Source organism: Ambystoma mexicanum, chromosome 6p (assembly GCF_040938575.1).
Source record: "Ambystoma mexicanum isolate Mex_15411 chromosome 6p, UKY_AmexF1_1, whole genome shotgun sequence".
NCBI classification, from domain to species: domain Eukaryota; kingdom Metazoa; phylum Chordata; class Amphibia; order Caudata; family Ambystomatidae; genus Ambystoma; species Ambystoma mexicanum.
The window spans coordinates 96,789,975-96,813,806 of record NC_090935.1 but is presented as its reverse complement, the minus strand read 5'-3'; the positions used below and the strand labels follow the sequence as shown (position 1 = coordinate 96,813,806).

Sequence of the window (23,832 nt, the reverse complement as noted above, 5' to 3'; positions counted from 1 at the left end):
GGTTTCTATTTACATCATGCCTCTGGACTGGAGACCATGTTTCAGAGCATTTTGTATTAAACTCTATTAAATGAAGAACCTCTGACGTCTACAATGTTCTCGCATCTCACCTCAATCAGGAGTTTTCTCCCTTCACACGGTTTGTAGCTTCTGTAAGAACATCCAGGCTCGATATGGCCTTGAGTTTCTGGTGCTGGGCCAACCAAGCCTTTCTTCGATTCACCTTTGTTATTAGCCTATTTTCATAACTGCACCACACTGAAAAACTTGTCTGTTCTTCTGGGTCCAAACTCTGCTAAAAATGCGTCGTGGAATATCTGTAGTCCATACAGTCCTATGCATTTACATTGGCGCATCGCCGCAATCTAATTAACTACGTAGCCAGCCTCAAGAATACTTTGCTTGCGGTACTGCAACTGTACAATTGTAAAATGACTTCATATCTTCTTGTTTATCTCTGTAGCATGAGCATCTTCATCCCGAGTCCGAAATGTTGCTAATCTTTAACGCCTCCTCCTTTGATTCTATAGAATGCTTATACTCTTCAATCTTTGTACGGGTGTGTCCGTCTTGCTTTCATATGATGTCACCAATCTACTCCCTCGCTTGTTTTTCCCACTTCCTTCGGATTTCATTCAAATGGCCATCATATATTCGAGACTGCATGTATGGCTTTCTCAACGGGAACCTTGCTTCCATGATCCTTTGCGGTTTTTGTAGTTTCAATGGTACTGCACGTGTCTCAGACTCCGGCTCCCAACATATAGGCAACATGGGGAGGAGCTTTGGGTGGGGTACTTAGCTACACCGCTACACTGGCTTATCCTTTCACCAAGTTCCTTTTGGGCTATCTCTTCTTGCCCTATGGATATATGATATGGCATTTATAACGCGCCTATACACAGGTGTTTCTACTCACCTACCCGTCTACTACTTCAAAAACAAAAGAGAAAAGTGCTTCAATGGTAACTTTCAATTTTAAAGTAACAGCTTCAGTAGTTTTGCTTGATATATAAATGCAGCTTCCAGGAAATAGAGCATTCACTTTACAAACAATGCTCCTCTCCGGCTAGATAACTTCTTCCTAAAGGGCAGCTTGTTTGCCACCTTTCTTTCCCTTCTGCACCAATGGTTAAACAGTAGCTAGGATACAGTCTCTACCTGTGGCAACCTTGGTTTTGGCAATGTGAGTTTAGATTAAGCACTTTTTTCGGAACATAGGAGTAGCACTTCTACAACCCATGAGGTTCTTATTACTCACCTCTGAATTTTGGCAACGCTTGGTATTCTTTCTCAAGCCAGCTTTAACTCTTTTGCTTGCATGCCTTGGTTCTTAATACTGGATTCTCACCGGGATGTCAGGATCTCCAAAAACTCATAAAAGGTACATCACAGCTTTGTTTCATTAACCACCACCTCTGTGGTTTTCTAACAGTTTGATATTCAATGGAAGTGTCTCTGTCATGCACACGCGAGCAGCGCGGTTGACCTGGCACACGCAAGCAGCACCCGAGCACTCCAGTACCACTTGCAAGTGAGGTACTCACTGGTTAAGTCGCTCCCTCTTGGTGCTCGCTGGCTGCTAGCTTCTGGGGCTCTCCTGGACCCGGCGAACAGTTTCTAGCTGTTCGCCCTCAACGCCACACCAGCTTCACAAACTCCTACGACTCTCCTGCGCGACCCAGTCACCGGAAATCTCGCAGCATCTTCCACCATGCCGACTTTCTGCTGCATAACCGCTGCAAGGGGGATAAGGAGAGTCAACGACCCTATCAGGAGCCTCAGTGGTCCTGGCGGCTTCTCGCTCTGTTAATCCCGCCTCCACCTGCCCACACAGTGTACACTGCTTCCTCTGCTTCCCTGACTTCTTCAGCATCTCTTTAGCCGGCCCCTGAGGGGGCCATTTAAGCCTCTGTCTCCCTCAGGTGTGGGTCATTTAGGTTACTTAGCTGACCACTACAAATCTGTTCCTCTGCATTCCTCGTCCCAGTACTGAGGGAATTATGGGTCCCGAATACCAAAATGAGTGTTCTTAACTATTTCTGCTCTACAATAAGCTATCAAAAGACATGGGGTTTTTGGGGGGGGGAGTTAAACAGGGGAATTGGCCCTTCTTCCTGACCTGTGTCCTACCCCTGTGAACCTCCCGCAGAAGACCACCCCCGGGGTCGGGATTAGGAAGCATCTGCCTTCCCCAGGCCACATAAGGGAAGGACCCAGGTCGGGGTTTGGGGTAGGGCGGGGACTCATTATCGATTAATCACAGAGTCCCTCTACCGAGAACGAATACGGGCAAATAACCTGTACTATGGAAGTTGCCCACTCGGGAGGCTCAACAACCACGTTTTAGCTTACTGTGCCTTTCACAGAGGAGAAATATCCATTTGCATATCAGTCTGGTCCCACCCACTTAGGCGGTCCAGCACCGAAATGCTTGGCAATTCTCCTCTGAACAAGATTACCAACAGCAACCCCAGACACGTGTTTCAGGCCTAGTCGGGCCACATCAGTGAGGTGAACCAGTGCCTCTCTAAGCACATTGAGCAAGGCATATTACCCTAGGCAATTTAGGGTGAAAACCCAAGTTCCTATACATTCACAAAAAGGTCTGGGAGCCCCTCTACTAAGAACGCTCATGGCCAAATAACCTGTTCTATGGGAAGGAGCCTACTTAGGAGGGTGTACAACCACGTTTTTACTCACTATACAGTGCAGGACTGCCCTTGTGAGTGGGACCAGACTGATACGCAAATGGAAATTTCTTCTCTGTGAAGGGTACATTGAGCTAAAATGTGGTTGTAGACACTCCTGAGTGAAAGAAATTCCATACAACAGGGTATTTGACCCATGTTCGTTCTCAGAAGAGGGGCTCCCACACTCTTGCTTAACGGGGTTACATAGATGTCTATGCAGTGAAAGCAGAATTAGGAAGAGGATGCGTAGAGGTGAGAAATGTGTAACTAACTCATGGTGACAACCGTAAAGACAGACAAAAATTATCACATTTTAAGGGTGTTCATTAAACTGTATAAATGGGTGAGAAAAACGCCTAATCTAAACCTAAATCTAAGATGTGAGCAAGCTATAACAATCAAATAATAAGGCAGTCCTAGTGGCATCTTGTCAAATAAAAAGGGCCTACACTAAAACAATCTATTGCCAGTCCTTACAGCTAAATTACTAAATGGTGTGGGATAATGTTCACCAGAAAAGAAAGAAGTGTTCACAAAATGATAAGTCAGGATGGTATAACTGGGTTCTCCCTTCCCCACGTTTTTAGCACGGGCCAAGGCAGGACTCTCGAGCACAGACCTTGGCTTCTCCAGCACAAGCTTACAATTAGTTTCCAAAATATCAGGGTCTTCTGTGCCCAAATCGCTTTTACACCAAGTCTCTTGCCTCAGAGGGCCTGATGTGCTATAAACAACAAAACGAAAGTTAATTTCAATAAAATCTTCCCATCATGTTATTTCCCTTCTCCCTTGCATCCCCCTCAACCGGGCTCCGTTCCATTTTTTAACATTGGCCTCCCTCAGTCGGGTTCACATTTGCCAGTTTAACACAGTTCACTTAGTTGTAACAACTTGCAGGATTCTCTTCCCTTAGCTTTTTCCAGTTCCCAGTCAGGCTTTCTCTTAGCCCCCAGTCAGGCTTCACACATTTACTGTTCGCACGGCGTTCGCCTCAGCCGGGCGCACACGCTTGTTTAACAATGGTAATGGGTTAAGGACTTTCGATTGTACAAGGGAATTTGGTTTGACCCTTGTATGAACCACCTTACCTCCCTATGCCAGTCTTTCCTATGGCCTCTTGGTACTATAATGTTTACAAGAAATGGGTACCAGACAGAGTCTTTCGAACGAATATCCACGTAGCACCGGACCACTCTGCAGCTGGTCTTTCCCTGGAACTTAAAGTTCAGTAGCGCACAAGTTCTTTGTTCATATCTTGGGAGGCCTGATGTCGGGAGGATAGCTTAGGGGCAACGTGCTTGCCTTGGAAGCAGGTTCGATCGCCGGGTCTGCGGTTAGAAACCTCTGGGTATTAAGCGGGTTATAAATAACCTATCATATCATACCATATCATGTTGGCGTTTGCAACCTTTGTTCAGCACCATCCGGTTTACTATCAGTTCTCCTTCCGACTCACTGGCTGTGCTGAACTCCTTGTCATTTTGTCTCTGGAGTCAAGGACGGTACCACAGTAGCAAGCGCATCTCCCCGCCTTGGTTAACAATGCGGGAGGTTCACGTGCACCGTTGACATCTGTTCCACCACACGTGAGCTATAGGTCCCAGTCTTATGATTCCTTTTACAAGAGGCTTTGCGGGTCTGGGTCAAAAAGGGCAAGGGTAACTGCCCTCCTTGTCGTCCTTTCCGGTCTCGCTTTCTTCTCTGTTCAAGCTGCAGTCCTGGAATAGCCACTTCCTTGTGCGTTTGGCCTTGCTCAAAGTGTGCTCTCGTGCTCCGCCTTTTATCCCTGTGGGGAAGTGAAAGGGCCGTCAGGTGTGTGCAGTTATTCTCAATTGCCTGACTCTGCCTAACCCTTGTGTTGGGACATGTCAGGTAAACGGCTCTGGTGTTAGTCCGTTGCCTTTCACGGTGTAAGAAAGTGTGAGTCACAAAGGTGTTATAAGCAAGGGTGTACCGTGTCTTACCCGTCAGTGTCCCACTTCCACGACCCAAAGAAGCCCCCCCACCCCCATCCAGGTGATCCTCCCCCACTGGATCCAATGGCGATGGCCGTGTCCCGGCCCCCTGGAGGACAGATCTCTGGGGACTAGCGCGTGAGACACCTTCAGGTTTCTCACACATGGTATCCCCCAATCCCCATTGAGAATCAGCCTAACCCTCCCCTGGCCTTATGGGCTATTGTAGAACATCTCCCCTCAATTTCCCACATTTAACCTATGACAGTACTGGGACAAGGAAGAGTCAACTAGGAGTAGTAAACACTAGTCGCTCATTTCACCTCTCTAGTACTTGGACGGGGAAGGTGACTGCAGAGTACTATGAAGGTCCGCCATGTCCCTCTGATTAGTCAGGCAAGACCAATTGAGAACACACACCTGCAACCTGTTAAGTGGTTGTAGGTGTTTAAGAGAGGTAAAGAGCAGCAGGAAGGCCTGTGTGGAAAAGACCAGCAGGGGATCCTGCTCGAGAGGATGCAGCTGTAGTGGGTCCTGCAGAGATGATAGGACGCCGGCAGATGACACCAGAAACCTGTGGAGCTCAGGAGAAGTTTGGCCGTTGGAATTCCTCAGGTGTGGGAGCCTCCGTGGTCAGGGAAACTCAGCCGGAACTGCGGACAAAGGAAGAGAAAGCAAGCCGCTGCCATCATCTGCGGAAGAGAAGCAGAGCTGCCGGAGAACACCGAGAAGTATCAAAGTTGCAAGCGGAGCTCGCAATCAAAGGCAAGGCAGCAGGCGGAACAAAAGGAGTCTATCGCAGCTACTTGACAGGACCGCCGGAGACAGGTGAGTGAAAGGGAACATCACTCGAGACTGGGGCACTCCGAATGGCCTGGTTTTAAGCAGCACAAATGGTGAATGGGCCGAAACAATGCACAGAGTGAAACAAACCCAAAGTCACAGGTTACATAGAAATTTAGTGGCACAGTAAATAATGATGAATTTTGAATGCCGAACTGAATGGAAACTTTATGGGAAAAACTGCGCTACAGTAACAAATTTATGGGAAGTTACCCAGTTGAAAAAACATACGAATTAAGAAAGCAAGGGTGAAAGTTGGCAAAAGATTATGACGAAAAGATAGAATCTTGTACATGAATGCAATGCAGCAGGGCCAAAGACTGGCAAAAGGCTAACCAGGAGCGGCCAGGTGAGTGAATCTTCATAAAAAACCAAGAGGCCAACAAGAAGAAAATAAGCGAGTCTGAATCTGTGAACAGCGGCAGATATTGACAAACCTGTGTGGGCTGAAGAGCCTAGGATTCCTGGTTGCGCGACCTGTGATGGGTGTACCGTGTGGTCTGAAAACTGTGACTGGACAAGGGAACCCTCAACTGTGAGAACCAAGGACATTGTTTAAGTAAACGTAGGAGGAGTAACATAAGTGAACTGTTATTTCAATCTAGGAGTGTCAAATTGATCTGGTGTTGTGTTCAACACTGAAAGACCAAGATTAATCCTAAATTGGCAATTGGAAGTCTTGGAGAAAGGAACCCTGAGACTTGATGAACTGCAATGCTGTTTGGAGGACAAGCCTCAAGACCCTTTTCTTCTGAACTCTTGCCTTGAACTTGGGGGGAGGGAACCCTGACAATTGTGTGGAACTATATTACCTTGAACTTGAATAGGTTATCCTAAGACGTTTGTGGAACTATCTTGAACTTGGGGAAGTGTAGCTGGGAAGGAAGCTAAGAGCTTTGTGTTGATCACCTCTTCTTTTATTGTTGATATCCCTACACATTGTTTAGCTTTCATTGTGAGGGCAAGTATAGGATTTGGACACAGACAGATTCTCAAGTTGAGCTTTTGGACTGACTTTCCTTAGGTACGTTCAGGTATGGAAATCCCAGTTTAGCATAGGGCAAGTTAGGCCATCAACCATACTGACACTTGAGTTAATAAACCATTTTGTTTTGAACTTTGAATCTGTTGTCTGTGTCTTGCTTCATGATGCCTTCACAGTGGACATGATATTGTTTGTCAATCTCTTGTGTTTGTTAATTGTACTTTACACCAAACCCCTGACCTCAACCTAGCTGCTCATTCTAATTAGCAAGGGAGACCTAAAGTGTGAAGTTGTTGTGAAAACTTCAGGTTCACTAGGGTTGCCCCCTCCTCCCCCCTGAACCATAAATACAAAAAAGGTAGCAGGCGCCCCTCTCTCGAAAGAACATGGCATGATAACCTGTTCTGTGGTTTTTACCAACTGTGAGAGTCTGCAGCCATCGCTTTTAGCTCACTGTACTTTTCACAAAGGAGGAATATCCATTTGCCCTTGTGGCAGGACAAAGACTGATATGCAAGTATTGGCTCAAGATGTGTGCGCTTGTTTTGTTGCTTCTAGTGCTTTGCAGCTGCCATCCGATTATTAAGGCAAAATCTCTGGCTCCTTCTCTTCAAAACCTGACTCCTAAAAGCGCCGTACTTCTCCCGCGAAACTTAACGATTGTGAATGTCTATCCCCCACCCCCCCAGGTTAAGCAAATTGGTACTCTTGGGGAGGATTTTGTTTTGCTAAAGGGTCGGTTGATTTCCGAAGAGGATGATGTAATAATGGTAGGTGATTTTAATGCCATACTGGGTCAGAATAAGAGGACTCTGCAAGATAAATTATTGGTCGAAGAACTTTGTGCTGTCACAAGGAGAGGCATAACTGGCATCTTATCGATAATGAGCCGCATGATTGATTAACTCCTTTATGAATAAATATTTAATTGTGGATTTGAACGGCAGGTGTAGTGGGGATATTCCACCAAAACCCTCTTTTAAAGCCGGCCGGAGGAGAACCCTAACTGATTACTGCTTGGTAGATTGCTTCATTTTGTGAGGTAAAGGGATTATAGATTCAAGAATGCCCAGAAAGTGATCACAATCCCCTACTTTTGAAGTGGCAGCTTTGGGACCCCGCCTCCATTCGAGCGCAGCCCCTCTGAGTGTTGGACTCTGCCCCCCCCACCCAATGTTGATGATTGAGCATTGTGAGTGTATACCTCTGTTACCAAGCGAGGAAGCTCTAGCTCTGCGTAGTAGCCTTTTGAGGGCACAATGTCACTCTGAAGTGGTGACGTATTTTGCCATTGCGGTCTAAAAGATAATGGCATCAAGCCTGATATTAAAATGGTGTATGCCCCGTGGTTTGACAAGGAATGTAGAAGGGCAAACAAAGAGACATCCAAAAGATAGTTTATGAAACATTTTTGAAATGTAAAAAAAAAGAATTTGTTGAAACTCTGTGGGACCTTTTGGATAGGTCCGTATATGAAAACCATCCAAAAAGATTCTGGGCATTGGTGCAAAAGGGTTTCGCTCGAGGAAAAGTGGATACTGAGGGAAGAATCCCCTCAGAGCAGTGGATCTTGCATTTTCAAGAGATCTTCTGGGTCACATAGGAGCAAGCGCAAGTCAATGCTTTCAGCTCGTGGTAAGGTACACTCTGGGGTATTTTACCCAGGGTGAAATTGAGGCACAAATTAGATGTTTAAAGAAAGGCAATGCTGCAGACCCAGATGGACAGAGACCTGAAGTGTTTAGCGCATCAGTGGATTGTTTGGCCCCGGTCCTGTTACGGGCCTTTAACTACATTGATGAAACTCTTGTGCTACCACAATCATGGAGAATGAGTCTAATTGTCCCACTGTTTAAAAAGGTTAACATATTGGACCCCCACTACTACCGTCCAATAGCCTTGTTGGATGTTTCAAATAAGTTATTTACATGATGCTTGGCCAAGCGCTTTGGAGAGTGAGTACAGGACAATTTGATTATTCCAGATACACAAGCAGGTTTCCGTAGAGGTTTCTCAACAATTGACCAGTTTTATACTGAGCACGTTGGTGGAGAAATATATCAGCAGAAGGAAGGGTCGTCTTTATGTTCCCTTTCTCTATTTTACAAAGGCTTTCAACTCGGTAAAATAACATTTTCTGTGGACAAAGCTTAAAGGGATTGGTGTGCCCCTAACACTCCTCCAGTTAATTATGTTGCTTTATGGAAATACGTCAGCAAGGATCAGGTTTGCTGCAAACAACAATTATTCCGGTGAGTTTTTAACTAGCGTAGCGGTAAAGCAAGGCTGCCCTCTGGCTCCTTTGATTGCTCTTTCTCCACGATTATAACCCTCACGCACCAACTCAGGGTCGTATTCCCCCTCTTCTGAATGGTGTGAAAATCAGCAGCGCCCTATTGTATGCAGAAGATATTCCTGATAGACCTTACTCCAAGCGATCTACAGCGGAATTTGCAATATGCATCTAAATATTTCTCGGGTTTCGGTCTTCTGCTGAATTTGTCTAAAACCAAAATACTTGTGTTCGGTAAAGGGAAACCATCATTTAAGTGGTTTCTGAATAACAAACCCTTAGGCGTGGTGAATGAATGCAAATATTTGAGCTTTTGTTCGCCAAAAGCAGAGGTTGGAGTAATTGTATAAAGACGTAAACCTGCCTCTATGGGCTTAAAGGACTTCTCTACTTCTATTATAATTTTGGTGGGAATCATTTGGACAAGTGCCTGCAGGTTTTCAGTTCCGAAATTAATGCGCCCGTTCTTTATGGAGCAGAGATTTAGGGTGCAGCTCCCTGTGGGTGCCTAGATAAAATGTTCAACTCTGGGTTGCGGAGGATTACAGGCCTGCCAACCCAAACTCCTGGTCATGCTTTAAGAAACAAATTGGGTATAGTCAGCTTATCTTTACAAAGCCAGAGGATGTTTTTAGACTGTTTTGTGAATGTGCAAGTAAATGCCCCATTAAACTCTAATGTAACGCCTTCTCAGCATGACTCCATGGTTAACTCTAGGAAAGGTTCGAACAGTTGGTATAACCATGGAATCCGCTTAATGAATGTGTGGAAGCTGAGGGATGTTGGGGCTCTGGACGATTTATCACGCAGTCAGCGTAGATTCTACTCAAGAGAGATATAGAACTAGAATGTCATGCTCTAAGTGTACATTTAAGCTCATTGAGACATTATTCAACATCACACAGACAAGTGGGAGTAGTCCCCGCTGTGCTTGAGATCAAGACCCCTGAATCCAGAAGACTTATTTTATTGGCCTGGTTAAATATGCTTCCTTTGAGATCAAGGACCCCATGGCTGACCCGGGAAACGATCTGCCCCTGTGGCTTGGGGCAAGGAGAATATTTATGGCATTTTTTATTTGACTGTACATTTCTGTGTATATTAAGGCCTGTCCTTATCAAAAATCAATTATGGACACGAAGGGAGCGTTGGGTAAGATTTTCATATCAATGATCTTCCTGATGTGCCAATTCCAGAGCTTTTTGCATTATCTAGGTAACTATTCTACCTCGTTGAAGGGGAATCTTTTTCCCCTCTCACCTAGTCTTTTTCTCTTTTTTATGGGTGACTTTTTATATATCTCTCCATAGTGTATGGTTGAAGTTATAGTTTCATACAACTTTTGGGCTTAGGCTGGGTTGCCCCTATGGGTTCCCCTGTAAATATCTGTTTCATGTACTTGGATGAACAACAGTTTCCAAGTAGTAAAGAGGGATTTTCATCCCCCATTACATTTTATATAGTGAGCCAGCACGCCCCACCTTATGTGGAGTGCTGGGGGGATACAATGTGTCCCCTTTCTTACTTACTGGTAACGTTTTATTACAATTGGGAGTTTTACATGAATGGCTGGTGGCAGTGGTTTTACCTTTGACTCTTTTAGTCTTTATTACACGCAGGTTGTTAATTCAGTCTCGGTAATGCACAGAAGGGCTACTGTGTTTCTAAATAAAATTCCTGAATAGGGTGCCAAATCCACAGAGCCACATCCAGCCATGAAGACTCTCTTGCCTGGAGCCTTCTCTGTTGATCCCTGTTGCAAATTCCCTTCCAAAGTCCTGTCTTCCGTTTTTATGACAAAGGAATCCATCTAGCAGGTTTTTGGCTGCAGATCCAGAAGTCTTCCTTCTGCATTTCCTCTTCTGTGCTGAGGTACTGTGTTGGCTGGGGTGTTTACTTACCCTAAGCCTGTGTGCTTTCTGTAAAGCTTTTGGGGTGTATTCTGTGATTGGGAGTCCTCATCTGGTTCACCCAGGCCCACTGCTGGAATCCTCCTAGGGTGTCTTCTCTGAAGTCCCTTGACCCTAACTAACTTTAAAGTGAACTACTTACTTGTTTGAACAGTCTTCCACAGGAACTCTGACTTTTGCCTGCATCAGAACCCTATCTCCCCCTGCCTACATCTGGCAGCTAGATCTCAAGGGTCACTCTTCTGTCTCTGAGTGAATTCATGCAATAGACTAGGGAAGGACAGAATAAGTAAAGGATTCTGTATTGAAAAGAATAACAAGTGTTTAAAAGTACTTACTTGTGATTTGGTTGGTAACTGTAACTCTGAGAGTGAACCGTTAAATAAGTTTTTACCCTCCTTGAACATGTGTTGTGCCATTCTGAAACATAGGAAGCACCTCAAAACCTTCCTCTTTGCCTCCGCTTTCTCTCCCTCTCTCCCCTGCTAATACTACTGAAACTGCACTGAATCTGCAACTGGGCCATTCACCGTTCTCGGCCCAGCCACTCTCTCCTGCACTTCCTCCACGGCAACCCCTGCACTACGGGACTGTGTCTGTATCCTTACAGCCCCCTTTCCCAGCACTTGTCTGCACTTACCTCGCACTTGCCACCAGCTGGCCCTTGTTATTTATCCTGTATGCTGTATGCTAATAACCCTGTACTGCACTTTCCCCTCTCCCTTTCCCCCATGCACTTTTCCCTTCCCCTCTACCCTTGCACTTGCGCGATCTGAATGACACCTGGCCTAGTAAGATCGTTGTCTGTCTCCCCTTGTTCCCTCCCCTGTCTCGTCGCGCCTTGAAACACTTGTGTATAGGCGCGTTACAAATGCCTTATCATATCATATATCATATCATAGATATATAAGGTTAATGTACTCATCTGTGAACTGGTTATGCCTCTTTTCCAAAAGTAATGCTGTTGGCTTCACTATTTCTTTCAGAGAATAGGTGTACAAGTTCCCCAACTGGGTTTTACCTCCCCTAAGCTAATGAATAGCCTGTTTAGACTCGGTCTGCCTTAGGCTTTTACTTACCTAGTATAACATTGCGTCCTTCATGAAGTGTAACCTTAGGTTTATACCTACCTTTAAGTTGCTGATGGCTCCTTTAAAAGGTGTATAGGTTCTTGAGTTAGCAGTGTGCCATCCAAAAATAAGTTGGAGTTATTGATTACCTCAGCCTGTGCTACACTGATCTGAAAAGCAACTGTAAAGTGTTCTACAGGTGTAGCTGACCTTGGTCTGCCTGGTGCAATCCTAAATTAGTGTAAAGAGTTCTTTTTTTAATCGTAGACTGTTCCACTGAGCTGAAAATCAACTGTAATTGTATATTACACCAACAGGTCTTACGCACCTAGTATAACAGTGTGTTATTCTCAAAGTAGTTAAAGGTATATACTGTTCCTTGAATGAGTGTTCCACTATTCAGAAAAGTATTCTGGTAACTGGGGTTAGTTGATTGTGATGTCTTTGCTGAGCGTCACTGTATAACTGGCAGGGTCTACTAGCCTTATATTACAGAAAGTAATCTGGAAGTAACTAATGATGAATAGGTGTGCCCTTTACTAAATGTGTTTGATAAGGTCTAACTTCCTTAGAAATACTGTCAGTTTTCTAAATAAGGTGTATGCTTTGCTCTGTGTACTTTAAAGTAGAGTATTGTGTTTTTATAATATGTTTGTGATCTGTGAAAGTACTTATTTCCCACAAGATTTATCTGGGCCTACTTGTTTTTAAATAAACCCTTTATTTTTACAATACGTACTGTTTCAGTGTTTCTTTGGACCACACGTATACTACAATTTCTTTGTACATATTCTATAGCCCTCTCTCCCTCCTAAAATAAGCCTGGCTGCTCTGTCTATGCTTCCATATACTCAGGTGGCACAGCCTTATACTATGAGTGAAGTCCTGTACTGTCTCAGTTGAATGGGGTTACTAAGCCCTTAGTTGGACTTCAGAAAAACTGTCCTAACAGAGATGCTATGGATTTTATCATAAACTGTGATTATAAGAAGTTTTTAACTGAAACAGCCATTTTATTAAAAATGCGTTGGAGGTAGTTAATAGAGATCGGTGAAGGTATGTAATGTTTTTGGTATGGGGTTTTTAACGTATTTTTTTTATCTTGTACTGTATTTTCATTTTTTATCAGTTGAGCCTGATATGAAGTAATGTGATTTTATGTTGTATTTTAATGGGTTGTATTTCTGAAATAAAATTGTTTTTCTGCGACTCCTGGCAACTTTGGGGCTCAAAGTCTGTGACATGCTTCTTAATCTAACCTCTGGTACAAGCGTTAACCCTTCAAATGGGTGTCTCTCTTGGCTTAGCCACTTCCTGTGTTTCAGCTGTCCTACATTGTGTTCTCTTTTTCAGCTGCTCTTACAATGTGACCTTTGATTCCCTTCCCCCCTCCCCACTCCTCCTGCGCCTCTCGCTTCTACAACACAAATTCTCTGGAACGCTTTCCTAACACCTACACTGCTAGCTTGCTTCTGCCTAGTTTTAGATGTTGGCTTGGCATTAGTTGTTCCTGTGGGTTTGTGGGTCTGTTTCACCATTAGCCCAAATTGTTTTATTGGTTGGGCCTTGTGCATTATGCATCACCACCAACTCCTTATGTGCATGTTCTAATCCTCATTAGGTTCTGTTGGTGTTAGTTTTCTAGTGATTACCTTTCTAGCCAAGCCCGCGTCTCTGCGGCATCAAACAACTCGGCCAAACTCTTTAAAATCTGCAAGGAACTGGCCAATCCTGCCGCAGTCTCTACCTCCCCTATCCCCTCCCAGGCCCTCTGTATGGCACTGGCTTCTCACTTCATCTCTAAAACTCAGGACATCCTGTCCTCTCTCTCCTCCTATCCCCCACGTCCCCCCACTCCCTGCTCCTCCTCTGGCCTCTCTGCAGCCACCTCACTCCTTCTCTGCCTTTCCCCTGTTCTCCGCAGACGAGGTTTCTAGACAAGTCAGATCTATGAAAGTCCCCTGTTCCTCCAAAACTATCAAGGACCACATCGACTCCCTGGCTCCTGCCCTGGCTGATTTCTGCAATCACTCCTTCGCCACTGGAGTCTTCCCATCCCCCTTGAAGCACTCCCTTGTGCACCCTCTTCTTAAGAAACCCTCTGCCGACCCCTCCTGCCCGGCTAACTATCGCCCAATCTCCATCACCCCCTTCCTGGGCAAGCTCCTGGAGGAACTGGCCATCTCCCAGCTCAATCTCCACACTGAATCTGTTGGTTGTCTTCACGACCATCCGTATGGCTTCAGAGCTGCCAGAAGCATGGAAACTGCTCTCCTGAACATCCGTGAAGACCTGCTCTCCAACCTTGATTCTAACACCCTGTGTGTTCTCATATTACTTGATCTCTCCTCTTCCTTTGACACTGTCAACCATGCCATCCTGCTCGACCGTCTCCGTGGTAACCTGGGTATCACTGGTCAGGCTCTGGTGTGGCTGACTTCTTTCCTCTCCGACCGACCCTCCCAGGTCCAACTTGGGTCTTTCCTCTCCGATATCTTTGTCTCTACCTGTGGTGTCCCCCAGGGATCGAACCTCTCTCCCTGGCTGTTCAACCAATACCTGGCACTCCTTGCCCACCGCATTGCCGCTCTCTGCCCCAACTTTCAGTGCTATGCGGACGATACTCAGCTCATTTTCAGGCTACCCTTGGCCTCCGCCTCTCCTTCCCTCACCTCTGACTGTCTGTCTGCCATCCAGGAGTGGTGTGCCGCCAATGACCTCTGCCTTAATGCCAGTAAGACTGAGATTCTACTCATCGGCACACCCACTCCCTCCTTCCCTGCAGCTCTCTGGCCAGCCTCTCTTGGCCCTCTTCCCGCTCCCACCTGCATGGCTAAAAACCTCGGGGTCATCGTCGACTCCACACTCTCCTTCTCTCCTCACATTTCTGATGTCTCTAAGAAGTCACACTACCAGCTGCACCGCCTCAGAGGTATTCTTCCTTTCCTCTCCTTCCCCCAGAAGCTCACTGTCTCCAGAGCCCTGGTTCTCTCTAAAGCTGGACTATTGTAACAGCCTCTATCTAAATCTGCCTGCCTCTACTCTCCGCCCTCTGCAACTTATCCAGAACAGGACTGCGAGACTTGTCCTTGGCCTCAAGCCCAGGGATCGTATCTCTCCAGGACTGAAATCGCTGCACTGGCTCCCAGTGGCTGCAAGGATTAAGTTCAAAACACTCTGCATTGTCCACAAGGCCTTCTGGGGCCTGGGGCTGAAATACCTTCAACTCTCTCTTCCTAAATATCTTCCATCTCAACCTCTCCGCTCTTCCGGCTCCAACTCCCTCAGGGTCAGTCGCTTCTCCAAGCAACGAGTTGGTGGTAGATCTCTCTCTTCGGCAGGGGCCTCCCTCTGGAACAGCCTTCCTGCCTCCCTGAAACTTGAGGCGAACCATCTCCGGTTCCGGAAGCAACTCAAAACCTTCCTCTTTGCTTCTGCCTTCACTCATCCCCTCCCCTGTTGATTTTCCTGACAGATACTGCACTGGATACCTGGCCTCCCTTCTGATCTTGGGCCCAGGCCCGCCAGTTGCCCACCTGCACTGCCTCTGACAACCCCTGCACCTGGGGACTGTTTTCTGTATCCTTACAGTCCCCCTACCAGCACTTGTTCTGCACTTACCGTACACCTGCCACCTGCTGGCTCTTTTTATTTATCTTATTTTAATTGTACTATCCCTTGTATTACACTCCCCTCCCCCCCCCCTCTTCAATCCCCCCCACACTTTTCCCTTTCCCCTTCCCATGCACTTGCACGATCTGAATGACACCTGGCCTAGTAGGATTGTTGTCTGTCTTCCCTTTGTTCCCCCTCCCTTGCCTCATCGCGCCTTGAAACACTTGTGTATAGGCGCGTTATAAATGCCATATCATATCATACCCATGCTCCAGTATCCTTAGGGCTCAGATAGCCTGCCTGTCCACCATCTTGTGATCAGGCACCAGCATGATGGCGACGGAGCGATCCGGTTTTCCCTTGGCCACCAGAATTTGCCAGGGCTGGATTTCCTAGTTAGGCCCCCTCATTAGTTGCTCCAAAGATGACTTTGTCATCATGCCTATTGCGAATTGAGAAGGCTCCATTGAAAGCAAAGCATGCATGCTGGAAGTGGCATTCAGAAGTCCTAGGCCTCTATAAAGAGTGGGGAAAAGAGAGAATGAGAGAAAGAAAGAGGGATTTAGAGCCTCAAGTGCGAGAGAATCATTAAAAGATCACATTGCATATTGAAGTCAGTACTCCTAAGAAAGAGATATTAAGAAAATACAATTTATGCTCGTACTTGGAATCTGGTTTCCTATAGCCTCTTGGGAAAGGGGACCCTACTGATAGCTTGACCCTTAATGATTGTATGCCACATCTGAAGGCCTTTTCATAAAACCTGTAAAAATAAAATGTTTTCAACTATTGCATCAGTGGTGAATTTTCATTTAATTGAGCCAGCCCCAGAGGGAATGCAGATGCGTTTGTAATCAGTGCTCGTCTGCATCATGCTCCAGTCTCATACACTTCCTGGGGGCAATATGCTATTATTAAGCAGGAAAGGAGACCGTGCGCTGGGAGTACAGTGGTTATTACTGTGAGGTGAGTAACTCACTACTGTGGTGCCCCCTCAATCTACTCAGTCTGTTCTATATTTAACCAAATTATCAGGGGTTCTGAGGGCTAAGATTATAATCCTACTTTGGTTTGTGTATGCACCTTGGTATTTGCACATGACTATAATTCTATAATTTTACAAGTGATGTGTCCATGTATTGAGTTTGATAAGCTCTCTCCATTTCATCGATTCTCACTTGTTTACAGTGTCCCTGAAGTGGCGGCTACACTTTGAATTTGTGACTTCCCGCGAGCCAGTGGAGATTCCCACTGTTCCTGAGAACCAGCCAGAAACCATCACCTGGACTGGAGCAGAACATATTGAAGTAGACACTTTCAGCTGGGATCTTCCCATCAAAGTCTTACCCACCAATCCGCTGCTGGCCTCCTACGTGTCCCAGTTCTCCAGCTCTAACTCCATCACTATCTGAGAAATGTACTGAGATGTATGAGTTTCTGCACACAGAGCTACCTCCCCGCACTGAAGGGTCCAGTTTCTGCACATCTCATGCTTTTGTTATATCAATAGTGTGCTGGCGTAAAGATGTAGTGTTTCCTTTGCATCCGAAATACATGACCAGATGCCCTGTCTCCAAGGAAAGTTCCCACCAACGTGCCTTTATCCTAGAGCAATTTAGTGGCCCAATGATGGGCATTTTATACGGACGGGTGCACTCGGACTACGAAAGGTTCTCAGTCTGTAGCATCACAGGCATTCTTATCTTTTCATTTCTGTTTTTATGAGGAGGGATTCATGATTTCTCCAGCTCTGAAAAGACTCAGACCACTAACGGATGGCTGGGAAAGATGTGCTTGTTGACTATTTTATTTTCTACAAAAGACCATTTACAAAATGGACACTGCAATCACTATCGGAAGAACTTTGTTCTAAGATCATTTCGTTAACAGGCGGCGTGAGCTTTCAATTGGTTAATGGTCCCACACTGAAAATCAATTTATGTAGATTTAGTATGTTTCATTGTGTGAAGTGGGCTGTTGGTTTTGTAGAAGATTTTGTCTGACCCATTGTCTGTCTTCGGGCCATGCCGGTGACGGACTTGAAATCGTGGTATTCCTTAACCTTCGCCATTGCCATTGCTTTGGGGTCCAGCCTAGTATTCCAACTGTTTGGTTGTCATGCACAGGCTGGCGTGGATTAGTCGCTACATAGCATGAGTTGATGTAAGACGGCCAAGGAAAGTTACAACTGCGCAACAACAAAGCCTGGTTTCTACTATTTCTGAGTTACTGTTCATGTCATGTGTTTTTGTTTATTTCCCCCTAAAAGAGTCTGGGTTTCTACATATTAGGTTTTGTTCCCTTTACTTCATGGTTGTAGCATATGGTCCCTTGTAAAAGGTGAGGACCGGAGTATGATACGGAACAGTTGCAAACAAAACACCACAAGTTGCACAAAACCACCATTGCTTGACTCACACCAAACCACTAGTCCTTTTCTCTGTGCAGATCGGAGTGGAGTGTCAGGCAGCAATTGCACTTTTGTACTTGGCAAATGTTCCATTCGCACCCAAGAAAAACAGATTGACCAATCACAATCTACCTTTCCCGGATGCGATTGTGCTTTCACCGCCTGCCACCACAGCATGAAATAGAAAAGTGACTAAGTCCCTTTTTGAATGACAATAGCTATTTTGGCACATATTTTGTGTGACCGCCGTCATCTGAAAAGGTACCTTTACCATTTTAATGGTAGTGGCCATTTCTTTCTTTTTTTGTTTTCCTCTGTCGGGATATGGCCTCGCACTGAGCTGACCTCCAGTCGTACAAAAAGAGAAAACCTTCCGCACTGCAGTAAATCCCGGAATGCAAATAGCTTTCACCCCCCTTGGTGGGGAGCTTTGCTCAGGCCTTCCTTGGCGAGGGCTGTCGGCTGTTACCGGCCATGTTAGCCCCCACCTCCAAAGGGGTGAAAGCTATATTCTTTCTCAAAACCTGCCCTCATCTTTGAACTTCAGCTCGAATTTCATCCGCTGTTGTCAAGTGCCTGAATTATTCCTGCGTGGACAGACATATTCAATTGAATTGCTTTTCCTCCACCCAGAGAATTGGTGGGCTCTATATGTGGTATAAAATGCTCTTTCAGCCAAAGGAGATTAGCAAATGTACAAACCTCTACCCTAGGGCACAGGCTACTAAAGTAACCATAGCAAGGTGCTTGGTGTCCTGTATATTGGAGGCTGCCACACTGAGAAAAAGGGCAAGCCTCAATAAGATCAGAGCAAAAGCTACCTGAACGATGCCCTATTCCCTGCAAGGATGCTTGCAAGGTGATAATGGGTGCTACCCGTTATGCGTTTTTGCAAACAATGTTACCTGGGTTCAAGCTTGAACTGACACCCAGGTTGGCGAGTCTGTTCTCTGGAACGTTTTGGGTTGACTATCATATTGTCATCTTCCTGGTTGTGTTTTTTTTGCAGTTTACTGCAAATATTGGGGAAATTGGATGGAACGTCAAAGTACATGAATTATTGTAGTTATTACTATTCTAGCCATAGCCCCCTATCTATTAAGAGTCTAGTGTCTTCACGCTAATGTGTGAGGGAGGTTCAATTTTGGGGACATGGCCACAATTTTGTTTTTCAACCAGTGCTGCTCTGCATCCTGCTCCAGTTACATCCTCTTTCTAGGGACCATATTGCTAAAGTGTGGAAGGAGTTGCTCTATAGGAATGCAGTAAGTCGCTGTGGTAATTTTAATTTCTTTTTACAGTTACATTTCCTTTTTTAGCATTGTCTCGGCTTCTGGCTCTGTGTCTACCGTTTCTACCTGTTTGAATACCTTTGTCATGGCCATCATTTCTTTGTGCTTTTCTGTAGATGTACCATTTTATCTCTTTTGTCGTCATATTTCTGTCTACACATTTTCTAACAGTATTCCTTTAGTGGGAAAACCGATTTATTCAGACTTAGTTGCAGGCGTCTATTGTTATGATGGAGCCCAGAGTAGCCAATGGAACTACATGTTGAGCATAACAAGACCTACACTGAGTTAAATTGGCACAGACCACTGACATCCGATACTTTGACAAGGCTTGGTTAACACATGAAGTGTTTCACCTCATCAGTGAGTGACTTGTCCTAATATAATCACTTCTGTGTCCTTTTCAGTTACGTTTGGTTAACCCTTGCGTTGTGCTACATTTCAAAGAGGCTGACTTCTGCTTCATCCCATTTTTGTAATGACTTTTAAACTTAGAATTGCAAATGTAAATAAACAGCATATATGAACTATTGTGTAAAGGGTCGGTTTTTCATACAGTCCATACAGCAAAAAGTAAAGCAACCTTTCTGGTTTTGATCAAGACAGTCTAATATAAAAGTACTTCATTTCTATTAGTAGTCTCTGCCTTATACTCGAACGCAAATCGCTTTTAACTCTAAACCTAAAACCAACACTCCCGCCTAATTTTATTCCACCTGTTCCATCCCACAAATGTAACCCAAACTCCAACTACTAAGGCTACAAATGACACTGCAACAACAGAAATGTGCTAAAATAAAGATCTTGTTGGGAAGGAAATGAACCTCTGTCCGCCGCCCCCTCCTAGGTGCTTTAGCAGGGGGGGAGGGAGGTGTGCGAGAAACCCGGCACAAACATAATATTACACAAAATAGAAATGCCTAGACTTAAGTCACACATAAAAGTAAGCACCATCTTTGTAGCTGTGATAGAAACATTCGGCCCTGCATGGCTGCGCGATAAATACAGACCCAACATAGGAACCTGAATAGGCCTAAGCGCTGATGATAGAGACACCCACTCTGCTAGCTCCCATAGAAACTTTCCTTTGTTCCATAACTGTTGTTAATACGTGTTATCCCAAGCAGGAATGGGCCCTGCGATTCTGCGAGACAGTACCAGGCTCCTCACATTGCATGTTTAGCGCAACCAGGCTGAAAGCAGACCTCCAACCCCTGCCCCCAGCCAGCCCACCATGAGTTATGATAACCACAACTGTCCCAGTCCAAGACCCCTGAATTCTGCGATAGTATGTGACCCCAAACCACCAGCCATGAAGTGCAAAGCGAGGTTGGAAGCCTTGGGTGCGTATAGTGCGATACTGAATGAGTGAAGAATGTGTGGGTCACCTCAATCTTAGGCCTCCCCCTGTGCCAGCCCCCGAGCCTCCCAGGTGCACGCCATTATGATAAGAGTAGTGTTGCCTTGCATAGTAACTAATTGCGAACTCGACCTTGGTTCCCTGGAGATGAGCCCAGCAAGACCCCACGTGATGGAAGACTGACGGACAGGGCTTGGACCAATAGCAGCCTGAACAAGAGTACCAACAGTTACCAGGGAATCCAGACGTGGACCCCTTGCTCACTATTCTTAGAGAGGCACAGCTCCACCCTACCGATGTAGTCAAACCAGACTGAAACACATGTCTGGGGTTGCTGTTGGTACTCTTGTTCAGAAGAGAATTGCTTAGCATGTCGGTGCTGGACTGCCCCATGGCAGGACAAAGACAGATCTGTTTTGGATATTTCTCCTCTATGAAAGATAGTGAGCTAAAGAATCTGGGTAAGGCTCTCGTAATCGGGGCTAATGTCCGGTAGAGGGACTTTCCATGATCCCCCTTGTTCTTTGCATTTTTCAGAATAACTACATCTTAAAAATCTTTGTTACATGCCATCTAGTTATCCTGATCTCTTCCTTGTGTCTTGCTATCGCTTTCACCCGCAAAACTTGACTAGAGGGTAAACGTTTCAGTGTGTTTCGCGGTTGAAAACTCAATCTGTGTTGCAATTTATTTCAATCAGTTGGATTGCGAAATAAGCTGGTGAGCAACACCTGAGCCCTCCATTGCACAGATACTTCTAGATGATGAACTGTTGAACCTTCAACCTCCATTTGAAATTGAATTCAATTGTCTGTCGCATTGATGTAATATGAAAATAAGTTCAACTCTTCAGATGTTCACTGCAAATATAAAACAAAATCATCTATGTATCTCCCTCAAAAAACACATTTTTTATGGCTGATATCATATGATATGATTGGTAATTTATAACGTGCTTAATACCCAGAGGTTTCTAACTGCGGACCGGGGGATTGAACCTGTGTTGCTTTGTGTCATCTTGCTTCCAAAACACGCTTTCTCATCATGATTGTGTGATTACATTCTGTGAAGCATGTTTGATTACTCTTGTACTCTACAGTACATTCATAAACATTGATAAAATAAGGAAGTGAGAATATGTCCTTTTTATGTCTCTGCTTGGTGGGCCTGAGCTTGCTTGCTACATTTGCTCACACAGTGTAAATTGGAGCCAATATGAAAATCATTTCCAGGGACACTTTTGGTTTCCAAACCACCCCACCCCACCCCACCCCTGCGTGCAGTTGAGCACGACGGCAGGAGTGCTGCTGTCACGTGGAGCTTCCACCATGGAACAAATTATCAGCAAAGTGATTGCATTCATGTGTGCGCATTGATGTAAGCAGACGATTGAAGGATTGGCCACAGCATTCCTCTAAATTGAGCGAATGCAAGAAAAGCACCCCACGCTTTGGCTTCCCGATGTGCAGTTGGTGCATTTTATCTGGCATGTTTGGCAGGTGTTTGCTGAAGCTTGCACTCTTGTTCCTAGCATGACAGATAGTATTTGGAAGATTGTGTTCCTGGCTCTCAAAGTAGTACGATGCATGAGCATTCAAGGCAACCCTTCAGAAAGAGTGAACTGTTTTAAAGGCACAACAAATACTTTTGGGTATCGCACAATAAGAGCAGGTCCACAGAAGAAAATGGTAAAAATGGATTCCTCATTTAATAATGGTGTGCATAAGAATTATCTACAAACTATACTGTAAGTACACATTTCAAATAGTTTTGTAGAACATGGATAAAAAAACAGAAAATGGCCTCAGTGGACAGTTGAAGGTTCAAACTTAACTTATATCAAATTGAGCATTTTGTAAGACAGGCAGCTCTTGGGAACGCATTTCCCCAAGTGCCACTGTAGAATGGGCCCCTGGGGAACAATTCACCAATGCAATCCTAGTGTATTGCACTGTAAAAAGTGCGAAACCAAGGTCCAAAGGCATCTGGGCTCTGCTACACACACAACCACTTATCAGATGGAAGAGAGAGTCCCTGACACAGAACCTAAACAAAGAGCAATGTTTTTCAGGCTTTACGAAAGGAGAGCCAATCGGACAGCTCGTGAAGCCGAGAGGGCAGAGCATTTCATAATTTTGGGGCCAGAATGGAGAAGGAACGCTCCCCACCTTGTGAGCCCTATGAAATCTAGGAACGGTAAACCGGATCTGAGATCCTGAACGAAGGGCTCTTGAGGGGAAATATCTACAGAGTTTCTGTTCGAGAAAAGGAGGGCCCACATGCTGAACCATTTTGATAACGATACAAAGAATCTTAAACTCAATACGCTGCTTGACAGGAAGCCAGTGTAGCTGACAAAGCAAGGGCAGAGTATGAGAAAGTCTAGGAGCATTGAGTGCAAGACGAGCTGCAGAATTCTGCAGTACCTGTAAATGATGCAGTAGGAACTCTGGCTGACCTAAATTAATCCCATTACAGTAATCAAGTGATCCCATTATGGAGGCTGTAACCACTCAGGAGCAAAGATGTAAAGGGATAAAAGGCAACACTTTTCTTAAAACTTTCAGTTTATGAAAACCAGTACTGCATATCGAGTCAATCTGCACCTCCTTCGATCCTGATGACTGAAGTTTAATGCAAAGGTTCTTAGCTGATACACCAGCCCTTGGACGATGAATCAGGCCAAAAATCTGCAGTCCAAAGATTACTCTCAGCCAGCCTAATCCTGCTGAGGTAATTAACAGTTTAGACCCAAAGAAGACCCCAAGAAGGATCAGAGTTGAAATCAGAGAAACCCCTTGAATAAATGCAGGCAGAAAAACTTGGCCCAACTGGCGGCAGATTGGAGAGCTGGCAGTAGTGACCCTTTGCTTCAAGGTTCACTGGATGAAGTTCAGAAGAGGTACAGTAGGGCATGCCAGTGAAGGCCTCCATTCCAGGAGGATGGTGATAGGGCTGCATTACACTGATGATTTGTCGATTAACACATCCGGCAGAGGCGGCACTTACCCTCAAATGACATATGTGGTAGTCTGTTCAGAATGGTCCTGGAGGTCAAGCAGCGCAGATGAGTTCTGAGCAGTAGAGTCACAGAAATGCCCCCCTCAAGAAAGGATCTGGCTGTGCCTAATGGGTCAGCGGAAAGGAGCACCAGACCTGGTTCTCTATGGTCTGTACGGAGGCAGAGCTTCATCATCACATTTCCGCAGAGGCGCAGAGCTTCCGCTATAGTCCTCTGGCCAGTCACCCCTCTTGGATGCTCTAGGATCAAATCCCAGCAGATGGAAAAGATTTGCTTGAAGGATGTCAGCTTTTCTGCTACACAGTGGGATACAGCGTAACCCTAAACCTTACTATCATAGATACATGCGCCTTTTAAATTCTGGGGGACAGCCAACCTCTGCTG

At 45.3% G+C, this 23,832-nt stretch overlaps 1 protein-coding gene across 1 annotated transcript in view; it reads left to right on the top strand.

Annotated features, from left to right (window-relative positions):
• RGP1 (RGP1 homolog, RAB6A GEF complex partner 1) overlaps positions 1-19,593 on the top strand; it is a 206,833-nt gene extending 187,240 nt beyond the window's left edge. The window contains exon 9 of the mRNA XM_069626776.1: positions 16,553-19,593. Within this exon, the coding sequence (XP_069482877.1) occupies positions 16,553-16,776 (224 nt within the window). The 3' untranslated portion in view covers positions 16,777-19,593. The remainder of the gene's footprint in view (positions 1-16,552) is intronic.
• The last annotated feature ends 4,239 nt before the right edge of the window (positions 19,594-23,832 follow it).